This window comes from Euleptes europaea, chromosome 12 (assembly GCF_029931775.1).
Source record: "Euleptes europaea isolate rEulEur1 chromosome 12, rEulEur1.hap1, whole genome shotgun sequence".
In the NCBI taxonomy this organism is placed as follows: domain Eukaryota; kingdom Metazoa; phylum Chordata; class Lepidosauria; order Squamata; family Sphaerodactylidae; genus Euleptes; species Euleptes europaea.
Genome location: NC_079323.1, coordinates 63,413,321 through 63,430,280, shown reverse-complemented (window position 1 = coordinate 63,430,280; position 16,960 = coordinate 63,413,321). Strand labels below are relative to the sequence as shown.

General features: G+C 40.8%; 1 protein-coding gene across 1 annotated transcript; it reads right to left on the bottom strand.

Moving 5' to 3' along the window:
• Window positions 1-1,907: 1,907 nt before the first annotated feature.
• Window positions 1,908-16,487, bottom strand: FAM3B (FAM3 metabolism regulating signaling molecule B). The gene is made up of 7 exons (XM_056858659.1): window positions 16,349-16,487; window positions 12,517-12,640; window positions 10,069-10,127; window positions 4,978-5,028; window positions 4,321-4,408; window positions 2,773-2,905; window positions 1,908-2,037 (listed from the first exon to the last, which is right to left on the bottom strand). The coding sequence occupies exons 1-7, from the start codon at window positions 16,485-16,487 to the stop codon at window positions 1,948-1,950; spliced, it is 684 nt and encodes a 227-aa protein (XP_056714637.1). The 3' UTR covers window positions 1,908-1,947.
• Between the last annotated feature and the right edge of the window lie 473 nt (window positions 16,488-16,960).

Sequence of the window (16,960 nt, the reverse complement as noted above, 5' to 3'; positions counted from 1 at the left end):
AGCTAACAGGTAAATTGGCACGAATGCGAACTAAAGGCACAGCTAAGGCCTATATGGAAAAGCATTGGTCATATCAGATACTGAAGGCAGCCATGGCAAACCCCCCCCCTACGAGAGCAGTTCCCACAGAGGAAAATAATTTGGCAGTTACCAGGCTTGGCCTTGGGACCGCACCTGGTGGGATCAAAACACATACACAGTCTGGCTGTCTCAGCGGAGAGCAGGCCTGGCACAGTTTTAATATTCGGGTTTGGGTTTATCGATACGCACAGCCTTAGTTTTGCTCATCCAAGAAAAGCCTTCTAAAGGTACCACCTTGCCAATGGGTAAGGTTGGCAGCTGTCCATTCACATGCATTCTCAGTGGTGGCCTTGCAGTTTGTGGAACGGCCTGCCTGAGCAGTTCAGGAAGGCTTCCACATGTCTGTCATTTTCCAGAATGTGCAAAACTGCAATGTTTAACGGCATTAAAAAAAAGCAATTAAAACTGCAATGGAATGAACAGGCCAGGAGGGCACTTTTATAATGACAGTCCATTGTATTGTTCACTTGGTTGTCTTATGCTGCCTGATTGAACTGTTTATAACCCATTATCCATCCATCTTGAACCTCAGAGAGAAAGGCAGACTGTAAAGTAAATAATTTTTTTTAATTGTTTCTATTCATTCATGGCATTGTTTTTACTTGTGAGCCACTGACAAACAGGTCTTTGAAGAGGCAACATATACATTCTCTAAACTAATACATAAATCTGCCATCTAATGACTTTATAGTGGAAGCAAATTTTGAAGCAGGGATATAAAACACTTTGCTACACTATCCTTCAAAGCTTATTTAAGCCATCGTAATGCCACTCTTCCCCATTGAAAAGATTCCCAAGGAGGATCACATTATAAAAAACAAAGGAACAACAATCAAGAATCATAAAAATATAACAAAACAGCAGCATTACAAGACAGAAAAATCGTATTTTATTTTATAAAATTATATTAAATTTTTAAACATTTAAAGTGTATTAAAATGTCATTTTTAATGCACTTTAAATGCATATAAAAACGATTTGATATTTGGTAGAACCCCCTCATAGGCTTCTGGATATCTGCATGTAGGTACCCATCTTTACCAGCTGAGAGAGTGATTCTGTTTGTGACAGAAACAAAACTTGAAGGATAAACAGGATCAAACTAAATATTTTTGTTCTAGACCAGACACCATTTAACTGCAGGTTTCATTCTTTGCTTTGTTTATTAACTTGTAATAAAGTCCCAAGCAACGTTTCAATATTTCCTCCTAAGACCCATCTACAACGCCATGCAACAGGCTTGTGTGGACCTCGACCACCTCACCCACAGCAGTGTATTCAAGCCAGAAGATGCAGATTGTTTTAACTTGCATATCACAAACTACAATTTCCCAGACAGTAGTCACACTTACAGATAAAGAACCACATAAACTGGGTTTCAATATGAAATCCTTTTTAATGCTTCCAGAAAAATTCAAGTAATAAATACATGTACATTCAAGTACAAACTGTGTAGTTGTATTACCACTATTTTCATGGTTAGTTTGGGCTGAATTATGCTTAAGTGAAGGGAAGAGAAGGGTATGCAACTGAGATTCTTCATTGGCAATATTAACTTTGAAAATGTACTGCTGAACAATGAAAACTTAAAACCAAACACACACACAGTATATTTTATTTCTTGCAATAACTCTGTGAACGTAGTGGATCAAGTTCTAAGCCTTTTTTAAAAAACACTTGTAAAAAGGTTACTGATGGTGCATATCCCATAAATGGGGAAAAACAGCAGTACATGATTTTTAAAAACAAATATCAATACCGGAATTTCTACCCAAAGACACTGCAGCCTCTGGCAAATGCATCCTTATGAGAATGTATTATAGAAACATAATGAATCACTTTGTCTGTATAGCTGAATTTAAAAATTCAACGCAGGTTTCCAGGAATGCAGCCTTCTATCTGGATTTCAGCTGGCCAGCCCCCATATCGGTTCTTCTTGTTATCAGAATGGTTGATCTGTTTGAAAGATGTGCATAAAGAATAATTCAGTTTACAGTTTCAAAGTAATCCAACTTGGGAAGTGCATCTTTGATTTGCAATGCAAAAGAAAGGGTAGGTCATGGAATGGGCAGATAGAAGGACACTTCAAAACACAGGGTGATATAAAATTCATAACTGTCTCACTAGTGAGGTTGTATGAAAAATATGTATCCATTTAAGATATTTCTTGGCTGCACATTCCACAAAAATGTTCAAGGTGGTTACGGTCATTGTGAATTCCATTTTTTCCTGTTCAAGCTTGTAGTGGGCTACAATTGGGATACAGAAATATTTGCTAAACTGAGTAGCTAGAATTTGGATGCTTCTTTAGTGTTTTCTCCTTCCTGGATTGTCAACCAGGCTCATCTCTGTTTTGATGGGATTCCATTTTAGCTTCATCTCTTAACTATAAACAATATTTATATACTGCCTTTGAACAGAAAGTCCTCAAAGAGTTTTCCTAGGAAAGGAAAAAATAAGGGCCAATGAGGAAACCTAAGTCATATGACAATTTAGAGAGAATCCACTTCCATGGCTGAGCAGGGGGAAAGGCTTACATTCTAAATTGTTATGTATTAGACTACAGTTAAAGACGGGGGGGGGGGTGGAGCTGGTATTCTTACTTTAAAAACAGTCTCACTATAGTCACACATAGGAATCAAACATGACACTGGTGTCAAGTTTAAATTAAGAAGCCCCCAAAAGTCTGACCTTTTCTTTTTCTAGGTAATCTGGCAGCTTGAAACCTTTTGCAGCTATAAAGGCCCAGCTAGACCGGAATCGTATGTTTTGGATTTCTTTACTGCCGAGGTCTGCTATTGCCTTTTTTGCATCCGCCTTTAATCTGTATGGGAGATACACAGGGATACTTTAAATTTGCACCTTTTACTATTCCGGTTTCCTGAAAGCCAAAAGGTAATAAAAGATAAAAACATATTCTTACTCAAACAAGGCTCTCTCAGCACGTGTCAATAAAGAGATTGGGTTGGATCCTATGGGCTTTCCACTAGTGGAATTTTGCCCATTTCCCATTCGCACTGTAGTTCCCCCAAACCACAATGTTTTTCTCTTGCAAGGATCTCCCAACAAGGCCCCCACTTTTGATTTTGTTGTGGAACATACTAGGGGAACATTCACGGGTTGAACCCATTAAATGACAAATTCCATTATGTTGCCTGCAACCCATCACATGTGTAATATGGTGGTGTAGAGAGCGGATCACATAAACTGGGGAGGGAGGAATGGAAAATATCAATTCTGTGAACAGAACTTCTACTTGTGATTTGTTGGATCCAACCCAATGTCAGCTACTTCAGATATTTCTGCCTACACACACACACACACTCACCAAAACATCCTGCTTTCTGACTTCTTCTTTTAAATGTGCACCATCACAAGATTAGTGATAGCACAACCGTTATATATTAATATAATTTAATAATTATTTAGTTATATTATATGTATTAATACAATTCAGTGACATCAGTAATTAGAGGGAAAAGTGGCCGTGGATTCCTGAATTCAGTCTTAATTATCAGTGTGTGGTTCCTGGCAGGAAATCACACCTAAACTATAGCTTTCTTACTTTATAATTATATTGATTGCTTATTAACTTTTTCTTTTTATTTTTCACATTTATCTCACAATTTGGATGATTTAAAAGAATTAAAATGAGCAATTGCTTTGGCTTCAAAGAAAAACTCCACTTCTTCAAGGGAACATAATAAAGGTCTAATTCAGGAATGCTGTAGTCATCAGGAGGTAATAAATTAAGCCAAGAAAGTGGTTGAAATGAGGCAAAATAAATAGGGGCAACTGCAGGGAGGAGCATAATTTTGCTACATTGGACTTATTTTCCATGTAAAGTAGGGTTGCTGGGTCACCCCTGGCCACCAGCGAGGGATGGAAAAGCTATGGTATGATCTTGCCTGTGACTACAGGCATTGCACAAACTTTACAGGGAATGTAGTGCTTTATTAAGTGTTGGCTAGGCTACCATTTTATTTCATTTGTAGACAATTGGGAAGTTGACGGATTGAGCAGTACAAAAGCATTCTAGAATGGAAACAATTGAATAATAAATTCCTTCAAGAGATCTATCTGAGTGTTGAATGGGCAGTATTTCACATCGTGGCACAGTGCTGGCTAAATTTCACAATGCCATCACTGGCTTTATTAGAGTATTTCTAAAATTAGTAAAGCTAATGTCCAAACCATAAACTTGCATTAACAAAGAGGGACATGGGTTTGTGTGCTTACTTGGTGCTTCCATCGTCATGAGTCACCATCAGGAGCAACGATCCTTGAGGAGCCTTTTTGATGAAATCTGTCATACCTCCAGAGAAGTCTGTGAGTGAAGAGGATGAAATCCCTCTAAAAATACATCCTACAAAAGTATTCAATTGTCTCTCTCAAAATTTATTTCCAGGTCCTGGATTTTTTATTTAGAAGAGCAAAGCTGAGGAGTTGCATGCTTTTTTCTGACAAGGTGTACCTTCTTCTGAAGATAAAGGGCTGGATCCAGCACACAATGTCTATTTGCACTAAAGCTCTTACACAAGCAGAAACACAAGAAAAAGACTGCAGTAGCCACTTGTGCTAAGTCAAACCTATTGTATTCCCCACTGCATTTTCACTTGTGCAAGATCTTGTGCAACCAGATTCTGGGCACTATAATATATAGGGATGAATGAGCTAAATGTTGCATAAAGTCTTGTGCAAGAGGAACTGCATTGTCCATTTATATCTCCAGTTACAGATCTAAGCCACAAAAGCCCTTGTGGTGGGAGTTTTCAGAATAGTTCCTGTCAGAAGAAACACTGGCTGCGGACACTGCCCCCAATAGGAATGGTATTCCACAATGGTGTAGTTCGAGGTTAATAGTGAACAACCCTGTGACAGTGAATACCCCCTTACCTCCTTCCCACATGTCAAAATATTTCGCATCCGTACATTTTCCCGTGTTATCTGCAAGGAAGAAAACAAATTTTACATGGGAGCAAAGACTATAAAATAAACAGAAAAAGCAGTTTCTCTTTTTAAATGCATGATGCAATTAAACATTTACTTTAGAATCCAGAGGGCTACAATGTGGCTGCACAGCAGGGCATCAATGCCTCTCTTCTGAGGGCTTATCTACACAACAACAAGCATTTTCACAATAGGAAACACATTCATCTTTTCTGATTTCCTCACTAGAAGACCTTTCCTTCATTTTCATGAGGCTGAGATAACAGGGAAATACAGCACATGCTCGTGTGCAAGGGCTCAACCACAGACAATAACAAAGGGGATTTTCCCCCTTGCCACTGTCCCAGTTTAATCTTCCACATCCTGTAGTGATCACTAGGGTTGTGCAAAAAAGATTTTTGGGTAAATTTCAGGTTCTGGTTTATTGGGCCCGATTTTTTCAGTAAGCCAAATACTCATACCAGTAAATATGGGTATTCGGCTTATTTCCGGGTTTACTGAAAAAACCCGGGCCCATTATAGTCTATGGGGATTTTTTCGAAGCTCCCACGGGGGCATTTTTGGAGGTAGAGTCCCCACATTTGCAGCATGGCTGCAAGGGACTCTTCTTAGTTCCCGAAGTTTGATGAACTTTGGGACAGGGGGTCCAATTTTATGGGCCCCATCCTCCAGGCATTTGCAAGCCGAGCTGTCCATTGGTTTTCAGGTTCAGAAGTTCAGTGTTGCCGAGGACTGGCAGAAAGAGCCGATTGGCAGGCTGGCCCCTCAAAGTCTGGGGGCTCCATATCTGGGGCGCATAGCACGATGTCCATGCAAATTAGCTTCCAAACTGAGGAAAAGGGCTTAAATGCAAGAAAAATAAGGCATGGAAAACATTTCTTTTGGTGGCAAATGACAGCCTTTGAACAGTCCTTTATTATAGTCATCAAAACTATGATTTCAAGAGATGGTCACAGTGTGGGGAAACAAAGCCTCTACTTGGGGCGACCTTCAGTTTGACAGCAGGTTTTCGGGGGGTGATATCGGAGCCAGCTGAATTAATGACCAAGGCAGCTCTTGTGAAGGAGCCTGCTCATCCATGCGGGTGAGGAGTCTTCTTCAGAAGCCTCGTAAGTAGCTGTAGTAGCAGCTCTATTTTTTAGTTGGAGGGTATATCTGGACGGGACTGGATGAGCCCTGTCTTTTAAATAACGCTTATGCTTGATGTAGAATTGCAGATCAACCCACTGAATAGTTGTCAGACCAAGTTGGCTCTAATTACATGGCCCCTACCTCAAAAGGGCCCCAACTATGGGGCCATAACAAAACCAGTCAAAAGATAGAAAAATGAGAGAAAGCACAGAGCCATGCACCTGAGCAAAGGTTAATAGCCGAACCCACAGATTCCCACATTAAGGTATTCAGTCTACCCAACACCCGAATATTGCCAAAATGGCTAATTTCGGGTTTATTTTCAGTTTGGTATATCGATATGCACAACTCTATTGATCACCACTCCCCAAATCCCCCAACTCCTCCCTTCCTGCTATGTTTTGTTTCTTTTAAAGAGAAAATTCCTTGCTTAATGTAAACACCAGATCTTACCACATGAAGGTACATTCACATTAAATATGACATGATAAAGATCACCTTTGAGTGATTTTCCTACATGAAAATGTAAGTATCCCAACTGTTTGTCCCAATGTTTGATCTTGATCCAAACATTTTCAATCTAAATCCATATTTGAAGTCTAGGACAGTAATCCTTTCCCTTTCTTTTCCAAGCTCCCATGACCAAAGGTCTTAAGCAGTAAATGAGGAGCCTTTATTTCTTTAAGGAAAATATGGTGGAGAGATACTTGGCCACTGCCAGTGTTGTTTTTGGATCTCTCTGTGTGTGTTAAGTGCCGTCAAGTCGCTTCCGACTCATGGCGACCCTATGAATCAATGTCCTCCAAAATTGGTCTTGCAAATTGAGGGCTGTGGCTTCCTTTATTGAGTCAATTCATCTCTTAGATCTCTATCCAACAGCAAAAAGGGGACTATTTTACCTTTTGCTATGGTGGCAGGTAATTTGATTAAAATAGGGGTAATCCATTGATCACGATAAGAATTGTATTGGGGACATTCCAACATCATATGAAGTGGTGTGTCAACTCTCTTCAGATCACATGGCAAAGTCTATCTGAATAAGGTAAGTTATCGTATCTTCCATTTAACACCTCCGAAGGAGTGGCATTCAAATGAGAGAGCATAAACGCTCTGTGGTAAAAGAAGGGAATGTTAGGTTGCTAAAATAAGCTGGGGTTCACAGAGATGGAAGGACACCCAAAAATTGGGAAGAGGATACTCTCCGAGCACACATTATAGAGCTGGAATAATCTAATTTTTAAAATATAATTCTTGATGGTTAATATAGAGTCTCTTTTTCCCATACTTAATAAGGTATCCTTAGATAGGCCTAGGAATGATAATTTCTTATCAATTTCTCGCATCCAGTGGGAGCAGAACTGGTCTTGATTTAGTTGGCAGATAAGGCCATCCTTCTCAGTTGAAAATATGACCTAGCACAGTAATTTTAATCTTACATTTTTGCTTTAAAAAAGTAGTAGAAAGACAGAAAATATTTTACAATACATATAAAATGATGTTGCAGTGCTAGATATGAGGCAAATGTAAAGGTCGGAGCTACCATATGGCTACCAGTCAGAAGTCCAAGACTGGCATTTCCTTCTCTGATGCTGTGCTGGCTAGGAGTGGTTGCCATGTTATTAAAAAGATGCCTTCTAATTTCTGTGTTGTCCAAGCGCAAATTATGACTCCTTTATACTTCACTAGTTCTCCATTACACAAAAGTTTCCCAAGATCACACAAACTGTCCAGCATATCATATCCAATATTATTATTAATTTTAAAATGTATGAGCTGTCCAATGGTCAGAGCAGCTTACAACCAGCAGCAGCGATTAATTACACTTAAAACCATTATAAGGCTGTGTGAGGAAATCAAAAAACCCCATGTATAGATTTGAAAATTTATAATTGTAAATAGAAATGTATATGTATTAGAATGAATTTAAGGTCTTTGTGTGTATTAGAAAGCTGAACAATCATGCAAAGCCAACCAATTAGAGAAGAAGGAGAGAAAATAGAGCTGTCACATTGGTCCCTTAGCCTGCTAAGAAAAGAACCGATGAGGCAGCAGGGAGAATGTAGCAGTCTAGTTGGCCCTTTTAGCAAACTATGATCATGTTAGATAGGGCTTCTGACAACCCCGTCCCCAAACAAGATGATTTCCCCGCGAACAAGATGGAGTTCTCCGTGCACCCCCCCCCCCCGTTTTGCACACGAGCTCTGGCCAGGGATTTACAATTGTATTGGGACCTGCCCGTGTAAATCTTCGATCTGATATCGGGTCCCGCGCACAAAGCCGAGAGCTCAGCCATCTCCTCCACTGATTGCTCTTAAGTGTTTCTGTTTCGGTTTTACTTAAGTCGTTACTGGGAGGAAGCGACAACATTGTTTCTTTGTACCTGTAACCCTATCATGTCTATTGTATTAGCCCTATATATGTATCCCCCCCAGTCATGTATTCCAGCCTTGCTTGTCTCTTACTGAAATCACTGACTTTCTGAAATAAATCTTTGAATCGCTGCTCTGCCTGGATTGAAGGTCTATTGCCTGAAATGCTGTGTATTTGCGGAAGCCTGACAGATCACTAGAGCCAATCACTAGAGTTTTCAATCCCCCTGCAAGCTATAAGTAGAACTAGCTTAGTCAGCCAGAAAGGTGAAACAGAGGAAGAGTTCTGAAGGACTTCAGAAGACAGGGACAGAGCTGAAGTCCAGATCCCTGCAGCAGAGAATTCCCCCAGGAGGTGGAAGGAGCCTGAGGGCTGAGGAAGCTGCAGACCAGGGAGGGCGGAATAGCTGTGGAGAGAGTTGGGCCCCAGCAGCCTGACTACTACAAGTCTCAAGGAGGTCCACGAAGTGAGCTGCTACTTAGAAGGCCAGGGAAGAGGAGATTCCCCTCCCCATGAGAATGCCAGTAGAAAAGCCTCAGAAGATTGAGTTAACATATAGAATAAGAACAGCTGTGCATTTTTCTATGGTTATCAAGTTGGTGTTATATATTACAGAATTCTATTGTTTGGATCTGAGGAGGAAAACGTTATTCTGTTACTTGGGAAGCAAGCACCTAAGGGCCAACTAGGCTGACCGACCCCGAGATCCTGACAGGCTGCATTCTGATGTCATGCCAAACCTCCATTTGTTCGTGGCTTCGTTTCCAAGACGCCTCTGCTCCCTCCTTCCTCACCTCATACGCACAGCATGATCAAACGTTTCCTGGTTCACGTTTCAATGTGCTCCCACCTCTGATTGCAGGCACCTGGACAAAAAGTTTCCTTTACACCAGTGGTTCCCAACCTTTTTTGACCAGGAACCACTAGGACTTTTTTGTTCGGTGCAGGGACGCCAAGGTTCAGAATAAAAATTCCGGGAATTTGAAAATAAACTTTAATCATAACTGTTAGTTAAACATTAAACTTAGAATAATATTTGAATATATATTTTTATAATAGAGAACTTTTAATTGAAAATATTAATTTATAATGGGTTTATAACTTTGTTTTGCGGGCCTTAATTTAGGGTCCCCAGGTTGGGAACCAGTGCTCTACACAAACCGGGATTCTAAACCAGGACTGAACTGGGTTAGAATCCCAATTTGTGGGGAAGAAATAAACTACTGTATGTCTGAGCTCATCATGAAAGACAGGTTTATCATGTTATTTAAACAGGGCCTAAAACAAATATCTGTTGAGTCAAGTATATAAAATGCATACTAGTAAATCAGAACGAGTTCCTAAAACCTTTCTAACACACTGCAAAATAATAATAACAATATTACAGCACTTTGAATACTCTTCCCACCTGGCAGGCAAAAGTAAGATTTCTATCCAGGACTTCCTGGTTCATGACCTGGTTTCTTGCTACTGTTCCGCTCTAGTTTAATATTCACCACAACTGTTTATTTTACAGGGTTGTGCCTTTTTACTCACAGTCCACAATGGCAATATTGATGCCTCTCCCTGCATTTTTCTTTTCTTCGCTTATGAGCCTGAAATGACAATGCAGAATACAATCACGGCAAGTCCCTCAGGCAAGTCTTTTCCAGGAAGTCATTTGCTGCTATTCTTAAGTAGGGCATAGGTATAGCATTGCCAACTGATCCCCAGCCGATAGAGATCAGTCCACCTGGAGAAAATGGCTGCTTTGGCAATTGGACTCTATGGCAATGAAGTCCCTCCCCAAACCCCACCCTTCTCAGGCTCCACCCCAAAAACCTGCTGGTTGCGAAGAAGGACCTGGCAACCCTACATAGTTAGCTTAACAGAAACAGCTTTCATAAAATCAAGGAAGCAGAAGACAGAAAACAGAGGCACCACAACTACAACACCAAATGGAGAGAACACAGTTGCACAAAGCACTTCTTCCCCAGCCTTTATATATACTGGATTAGACAACGGATCGGGAGCCCCGTGGCGCAGAGTGGTAAAAGCTGCAGTACTGCAGCCTTCCATCCTTCCGAGGTCGGTAAAACGAGTACCCAGCTTTCCAAATGTCACACGAACCAAAGGAATAGATCTCTCTCCACAAAAGTTTTTACATTCCACTTAAATGTAGGGCGTTTTACCATAGCATGCCAATCAGGAATCCAGTCTTTCCTAGGGTCCCAAGTATGCACCCCAAAAACCCCACTCACTCGCACCCGTGTGTGTGAGAGATTATGTAAGTATGCACAAACATAGGGTGCAGAGAAGCTCCTCAGAAATTGTGCAGAATGTCATGTGGAGGTCTGCCAAGGAAAGGTGGAACTGGTGAAAATTATTCCCCCCCCCCCCGGATGCCTGAACAACAGTGCCCTTTGACTCTGAAATGGTAGCTTATATCCATCCCAATGTGTGCAGTAGGTTCTCAATCTATACATTCTTGGCAAAATTGAAAATGTACACATCCACTTGACCTGTGCTTGAGATATGGCTCTGTGTGTTTGTTCCTAAAACATCTCTTTGTGGGTTAAATGTCATGTACAAAGCTGTATGGCCTATCCTGGGCATAATTAGACATCCCTTAAATATCCTTCAACAATGAAGTCTAACAATTAGTTTTGTAAATTTATTACAGTCTGTTATAAAGATATGGTGACTGACATCCCATTCACAAGATTTTTTCCCCTTAAGGGTACTTGCATTAGCACAAAACATGGTACAGCTTCAATTTCACCTTGTCACAATGGCATTGGGCTCTAAGTTATTTCAATTATCCTTTAGGAAAAAACAGACCTTCCCCTGAACATTGCTTAAAGATAAAGGTAGTCCCCGAGGCACAGTCACTGCTTTAAAAAAAAAAGCAGTGGCGCAGTCACTGGGGAAGGCCCTGGCAAACCACCCCGTAAACAAAGTCTGCCTAGGAAACGTTGGGATGTGACGTCACCCCATGGGTCAGGAATGACCCGGTGCTTGCACAGGGGACCTTTACCTTTTACCTTTTAGACACTGGATCACACTTGCTGCAATCCTTCCCTAAGGTCTGACCTGTCTGCTGTGAAGATAGAGAAGATTCTAATGAGTGTTGAGAAGGATAGGTCATGGAAGGCCAATGCACATACACTCCTGACTACTTAAGCATGGTGAAGCAATTGGGTACAGTTTGTGGGATCAGGCACTTTCCCTACTCCATACTTTACTATTAGGAGTGTAACCTTCTCATGTCCTTAATCAAAGATATGTGGGTGAAAATTTTGGGTACTTAATTTTTCTGTAGAAATGCTCTATTCCCAAAGACTCATTGTTCCATCAAATTAATAACAATTGTCCACATCCAATACAATATTAAGCAAAAATGGCAATTTAAAAACTGTAATTTCTGTTTGTGGTGATTAGCCTTAAGAATTGTATGAAAGACTACATTTACATTTTGTTGAATTGTAAATGGGAGTAAGAATAAAACCACAAACATGTTGTGAGCTCTAGTCCCATGATAATCCCATAAACAGACATCCACAGACAAGCAGTCCTGCCATCTAATTATCTCATGACTACAGATGCTAGCAGCAGTTTGGAAATTGATTGAAAGCCAGTGTGGTATGGTGATTAACAGTACTGGACCTGTGAGACCTGGGTTCAAATCCCCCCTTAGCCAGGAAGCTCACTGGGTAACCTTCAGCCTGCCAATGCTTTCTCAGCCTAGCCTACCTCAATGGGCTGTTTTGAGAGGAGAACCATACATAACGTCCTGAGCTCCTGGGAGGAGGGGAAGGATAACAATGTGATAAGCTGTGTACTTATGCATGTACTCTACAGCTGACTTGAGGCTATTAGTAAATCTAATATTCTGTTGGAGTCATTCACAGAACCACAACACCCTGGAATCCTTAAAGATCAGGCTTGACATGCTCAGCTAGGCTGAAAGGTAAAGGCAGACTTTCATATGGATTTGTTGCTTACTGTTCATCTTCAAAGCAGATTTTTGCCATCTTCTCGTTGCCCCCACCACTGAGTAAGCGATAAGCATAACTCCCAGGTGGACATGAAGACCAATGATTACATTTCTGCCTTTTTGGAGGTGGTGCTGCATTGGACAGAAAAGACATTTTAGAACACTTTAATTGATTACGTAAAGATTTAATAAGGATTTAGAACGCCCTGTTATGCCAAAGCATAAATCTTGTTTCTGTTGTTTCCAGGGACTTCATACTGTGACAAACAACCCACTCCTGAAGGGGGGCAGTTAGGCAGCGGCTGGGAATGGCACGGCCATGCTGCCTGCACAGAGGCTTCCTGGCCAGAAATACAACAAATTAACAAAATATTTTGCTGGCGTAGCTCCGCTGCAGCATGGAGGCCCATTCCCAAGGCGGAAGGGGTTAGGAAGCGGCCTAAAGGCAGCCCCGCCCCCAGGAACTCTTCCCAGGATGACAATGGGTGGGGGGGAGATATGCCGGAGAAACACCGGTGGAAGGCCACACCGGCATCCTAGAGCTGCACTGCCATTGCGGTCCAGGGGGACTGGCATGTCACCCTACACTGACGTCCATGCCAGTTTTCACAGCACAAGTTGCACGGACGCTGGTTTAGGCATCACATCGACTCCTATGGGCATTCCCCCCCCCCTTCAGAATCGCACGGTTATTCAGCAAAAAATTATGTTTAGGATACACTGGACAACATGGTGTCTTTTTAGTAAAGGACTAAGTAAAGTATTGAATTGTTGGGATTGTAACTCACATGACACATCTCTTAAACATATGTTTTAGGTCTGTCTAGTTATTTGGTCTTTTTGGGAAGAAGTAATCAATTTTGTAATAGAATATTTATTGATCTGGGGAATGCTTTATGCACTTTTAAATAATTTGCTTGTCTCCTGGAGACTAACTGATGGTCAGTGAAAATGGACCTTCTATGCCTTTCTGTTGCTTAAAGATATATATCACAACAATGGAAACATAAAGGCCTACCTCAGTTAATCCAATGGATTGAGGACTTTACAACCTTATCAACATTTGAAGATATTGCTCATGGACATACTTTAAGATATCTGGAAACCTGTAAAGGCTTATTTGTAGACTTGCCACTACTGTTGTTTTAGTTTGTTACATTTTTTATTTATTTTTGTTTGGGGTTGGATTTGTAATTTAATTAATAAATCAAGATGTGATCAAGTACCTTTATTATTATGGATCTCCTGAAAGCCTCATGATGAAAGAGCTGACAGCTGATTTCCAACCACAAACAAACTAATTTAGCTTACCGTTTCCCCAGCAGTCTCACTACTGCCTAATATTTCTATTAAAATCTATCCAACTTTCTTTTGGTAATTTTGCATAAAAATTAATTCACCCCATTTGCTTCCATACTTTTCCTTTGACAGTCATCAGTGTAGTCCTGTTTGTATTGCCAGCTCCACAATGAAGAGCATGGATGAGCCCTGGCAACTGCAAATGATGTGCCTAACCTTCTTCCATGCATGCCGGCTTATCTTTTCTCTCCCCACACCTAATTCAGCTAAGTAGGCAACAGCAGTACTCGGAGAAGGCAACAGCTGTGAGCAACAATTATTCAATGCAGTTCTGCTCCCTGTTGCAATTGTAGGCTAGCAGTATTTTGTTTCCTGCCCCTGCTTTTACACCATTCAGAATAGGTGTGTCCATCTTGTTTTCCTAGTATTCTGAATGAGACGACCGTGACTGGCCCCTCCCAGCCAATTGAAAAAGGAAAGGTGCTGCGCTGCAGCTCAGGCACAGAAATAGATTTACATATAGTAGGACTCTTGTCCCATGGCCAAATTAGAGTTTCATAAAGTGGGAAGGTACCTAGGCTGTTACTGCACTAGGTATTCCCAGTGATGTATCAAGAGTTTGGAAATGTTATAAAAAACATCGCTGTAAAAGGGTTTTTGGATGCCACGGCTAAAAAATGGTTGGAAGATGTCTTCACAGCTAAAGGAGCCAAACAAAGTGCGAACAGTATTTTTTATAACAGTTCAAACTCTTAATACAATGGTGGGAATACACAGAAAGTGCGAACAGTATTTTTTATAACATTTTCAAACTCTTAATACATCGCTGGGAATACCTAGTGTGGTAACAGCCCTAGTGAGCATAATACTACCTTGTTCCAAACCCAGACTTCTCTGCTGGTTTTTTGTATCCTGAAGAACAGAAAAGAATACTTGAAATCCTTATGGGAAATATCTACCTCTGTTTAACTCTGCATGAGAGCTGGTGAAGCATACTGGCTTAACAGCATGAGCTGGGAAGTCCTTGTTCAAAAAAAATTTCAGCTATGTACTTCCTAAGTAAACCACTGTTAGCTTCACACCAACCTATGGGTTAGATCTTATGGATGCCCTGTAGGCCATCTAGCCTGATTTCCTTCCTCACTACAGCCTCCTGTCTTGCATGGTTTTTCATCTGCAAGGATCCCCTTTTAAGATCTTTATACAAATGAGTGCAAGCCCACATTGAGTTAAGGATGCTTAAGGACTAGTTAAATGAATTGATTTAAATGTGCTTAACTCTTGACTGTGGATAAATGTAAAACCAATGTGTTGCAAAGTTTAATTCCTAAGAGGAGATTTTTCACTCTAAAGCAAAGCAAATTTTTGCCATTTGACAAGTCATCGTAACTAGGGGCCTTACTGTATATACACTGTTTGCAGATCTATCCTTTCTCCTGTTGACAAGATGCATGCTGGGAGTTCCATGTTGAAACAATCCCCAGGCTGGTGGGGGCCTGATTTGGATCTGGACCACAATACATGCAAAAAGGTGGCTTCGCTGTTTACCCCCATGCCTTTTTCCCAACCTAGAAGAACCCTTGGAAGCCACTATTTGTCCCATTGGGGAAACTTGCCTGTATTGATGGGATGGATGTAAGTTTCTCCTAACCATAATACATAGTTCACCGATCCACCACATGTCCTGTTATGTGCTGGGAGTTCCACATTGACACTTAACTCTGGCACATGGAGGCCTGATTCAGATTGAGACCACAGTGTAAAGGAAGAGGAGGTTTAAACCTTCTTCCCTACACTGTTTTCCTAACCTGAAATGGCCCTGAGGATCTGCTATTTGCCCCAACCCCAAAAGGTAAATTAGTGGATCCAAGAACCATTTCAGGTCAGGAAAACTGCACAGGGGGGAGGCTTAAGAACTCTCTCCCAAGCATCTCAGTCCTGATCTACACCTGGCCCCAGCACACCTGAGAATTAAGTTTCAACACGGAACTCCATGCACATGTATAGACAACAGGACCTAAGGTGGACCTGCAAACAATGCATTGTATAGTTAGATTTTATCACGAATGTCAAAACAAGATCAAGATCAATGTAGATATTACCTTAAATCATTAGCTGCAGTTAACTTGCATCTCCCCATCAGGTTGGTTCAAGCAGACGTATTGCATCACATTTGGCACCCCTCTGACTTGCACAAGATGCAGGCAATGTGGGCAGGGGGGCAGTAACACAATGTCATATTGTATATCAGAGATGTGGGCTACTGGTGTTCATATATTTCAGGCACCATGTAGCGTGGCCCTCAGTAAGACACCACCCCCAGGAGACAATTATCCTTCAAAGAAAAAAAATTACTTTCCCAAATAATCACACTATTCATACTTGGGACAGCACATGAGAAGCTGCCCTGAGCCCAGCAGTTGGGCTGGGGAGGTCAGGGTAAAAATGTAAATAAATAAATATTTCACAAGTGTGCAAGTTAAATGGCAGACAATGTGCTCTAAAATTATCAAATTTGTCCAGCAGAATATAGTCACATACCTCTAAGTACTGGTTTGTCTCCAACTTTCTGAATGTTGTCAATAGTTTCAACCAGTGAGTCTTCTGGTATGATATATGCAAATAAGGATCCTAAGTACCAAGCACAAATAGATGCAAAGAGAAATCCTGCCAACTTCATAAAATCTGAAACATAAAACCATGAGACAGATGAGAAAATCTGCACAAAGATAGGGTAAAAATTGTTATTTCTAGATCATAATTCTATAACTTTATAAAAATTATGTAATTCTGTTGTTGTGTTCACTGTGTTTCTCCCAAAACAGAGAAAATAACAAGGCAGGTAAAGTGATATAATTTACTGAGCCATGTTTATGCTGGTGTAGTAGTTTGTAGGCTTTGGACAAAGTTAACCCTGTGTTTGTTTATTAAGAACTATGCCCCACAGATTTCAATAGAACTTGGTGAAATAGGCAAGAATGCCTAAGATTTCAGGTGTAGATGTAAATTATGAATTAAAAAAAGAAAACTGATCCCACATTTTTGGCTAGTGTTTACCAAGCAATGCCTGCTTCTTTTCAGGCTGAAGAAGCAGGACTCTCAATTAGACTACAAAGACTACATTGTAGTAGTATGAAGTTACTAAGAAGTAGT

Excerpts from the sequence above, each read along its gene's own strand:
- FAM3B (XM_056858659.1), bottom strand. The coding sequence starts at position 16,487 with ATGAAGTTGGCAGGATTTCTCTTTGCATCTATTTGTGCTTGGTACTTA. Across the intron at positions 2,906-4,320 it reads CATGACGATGGAAGCACCAA|ATTAAAGGCGGATGCAAAAA; the intron begins GTAAGCACACAA and ends TCTCCCATACAG. Across the intron at positions 2,038-2,772 it reads ATTACCTAGAAAAAGAAAAG|ATCAACCATTCTGATAACAA; the intron begins GTCAGACTTTTG and ends TCTTTCAAACAG.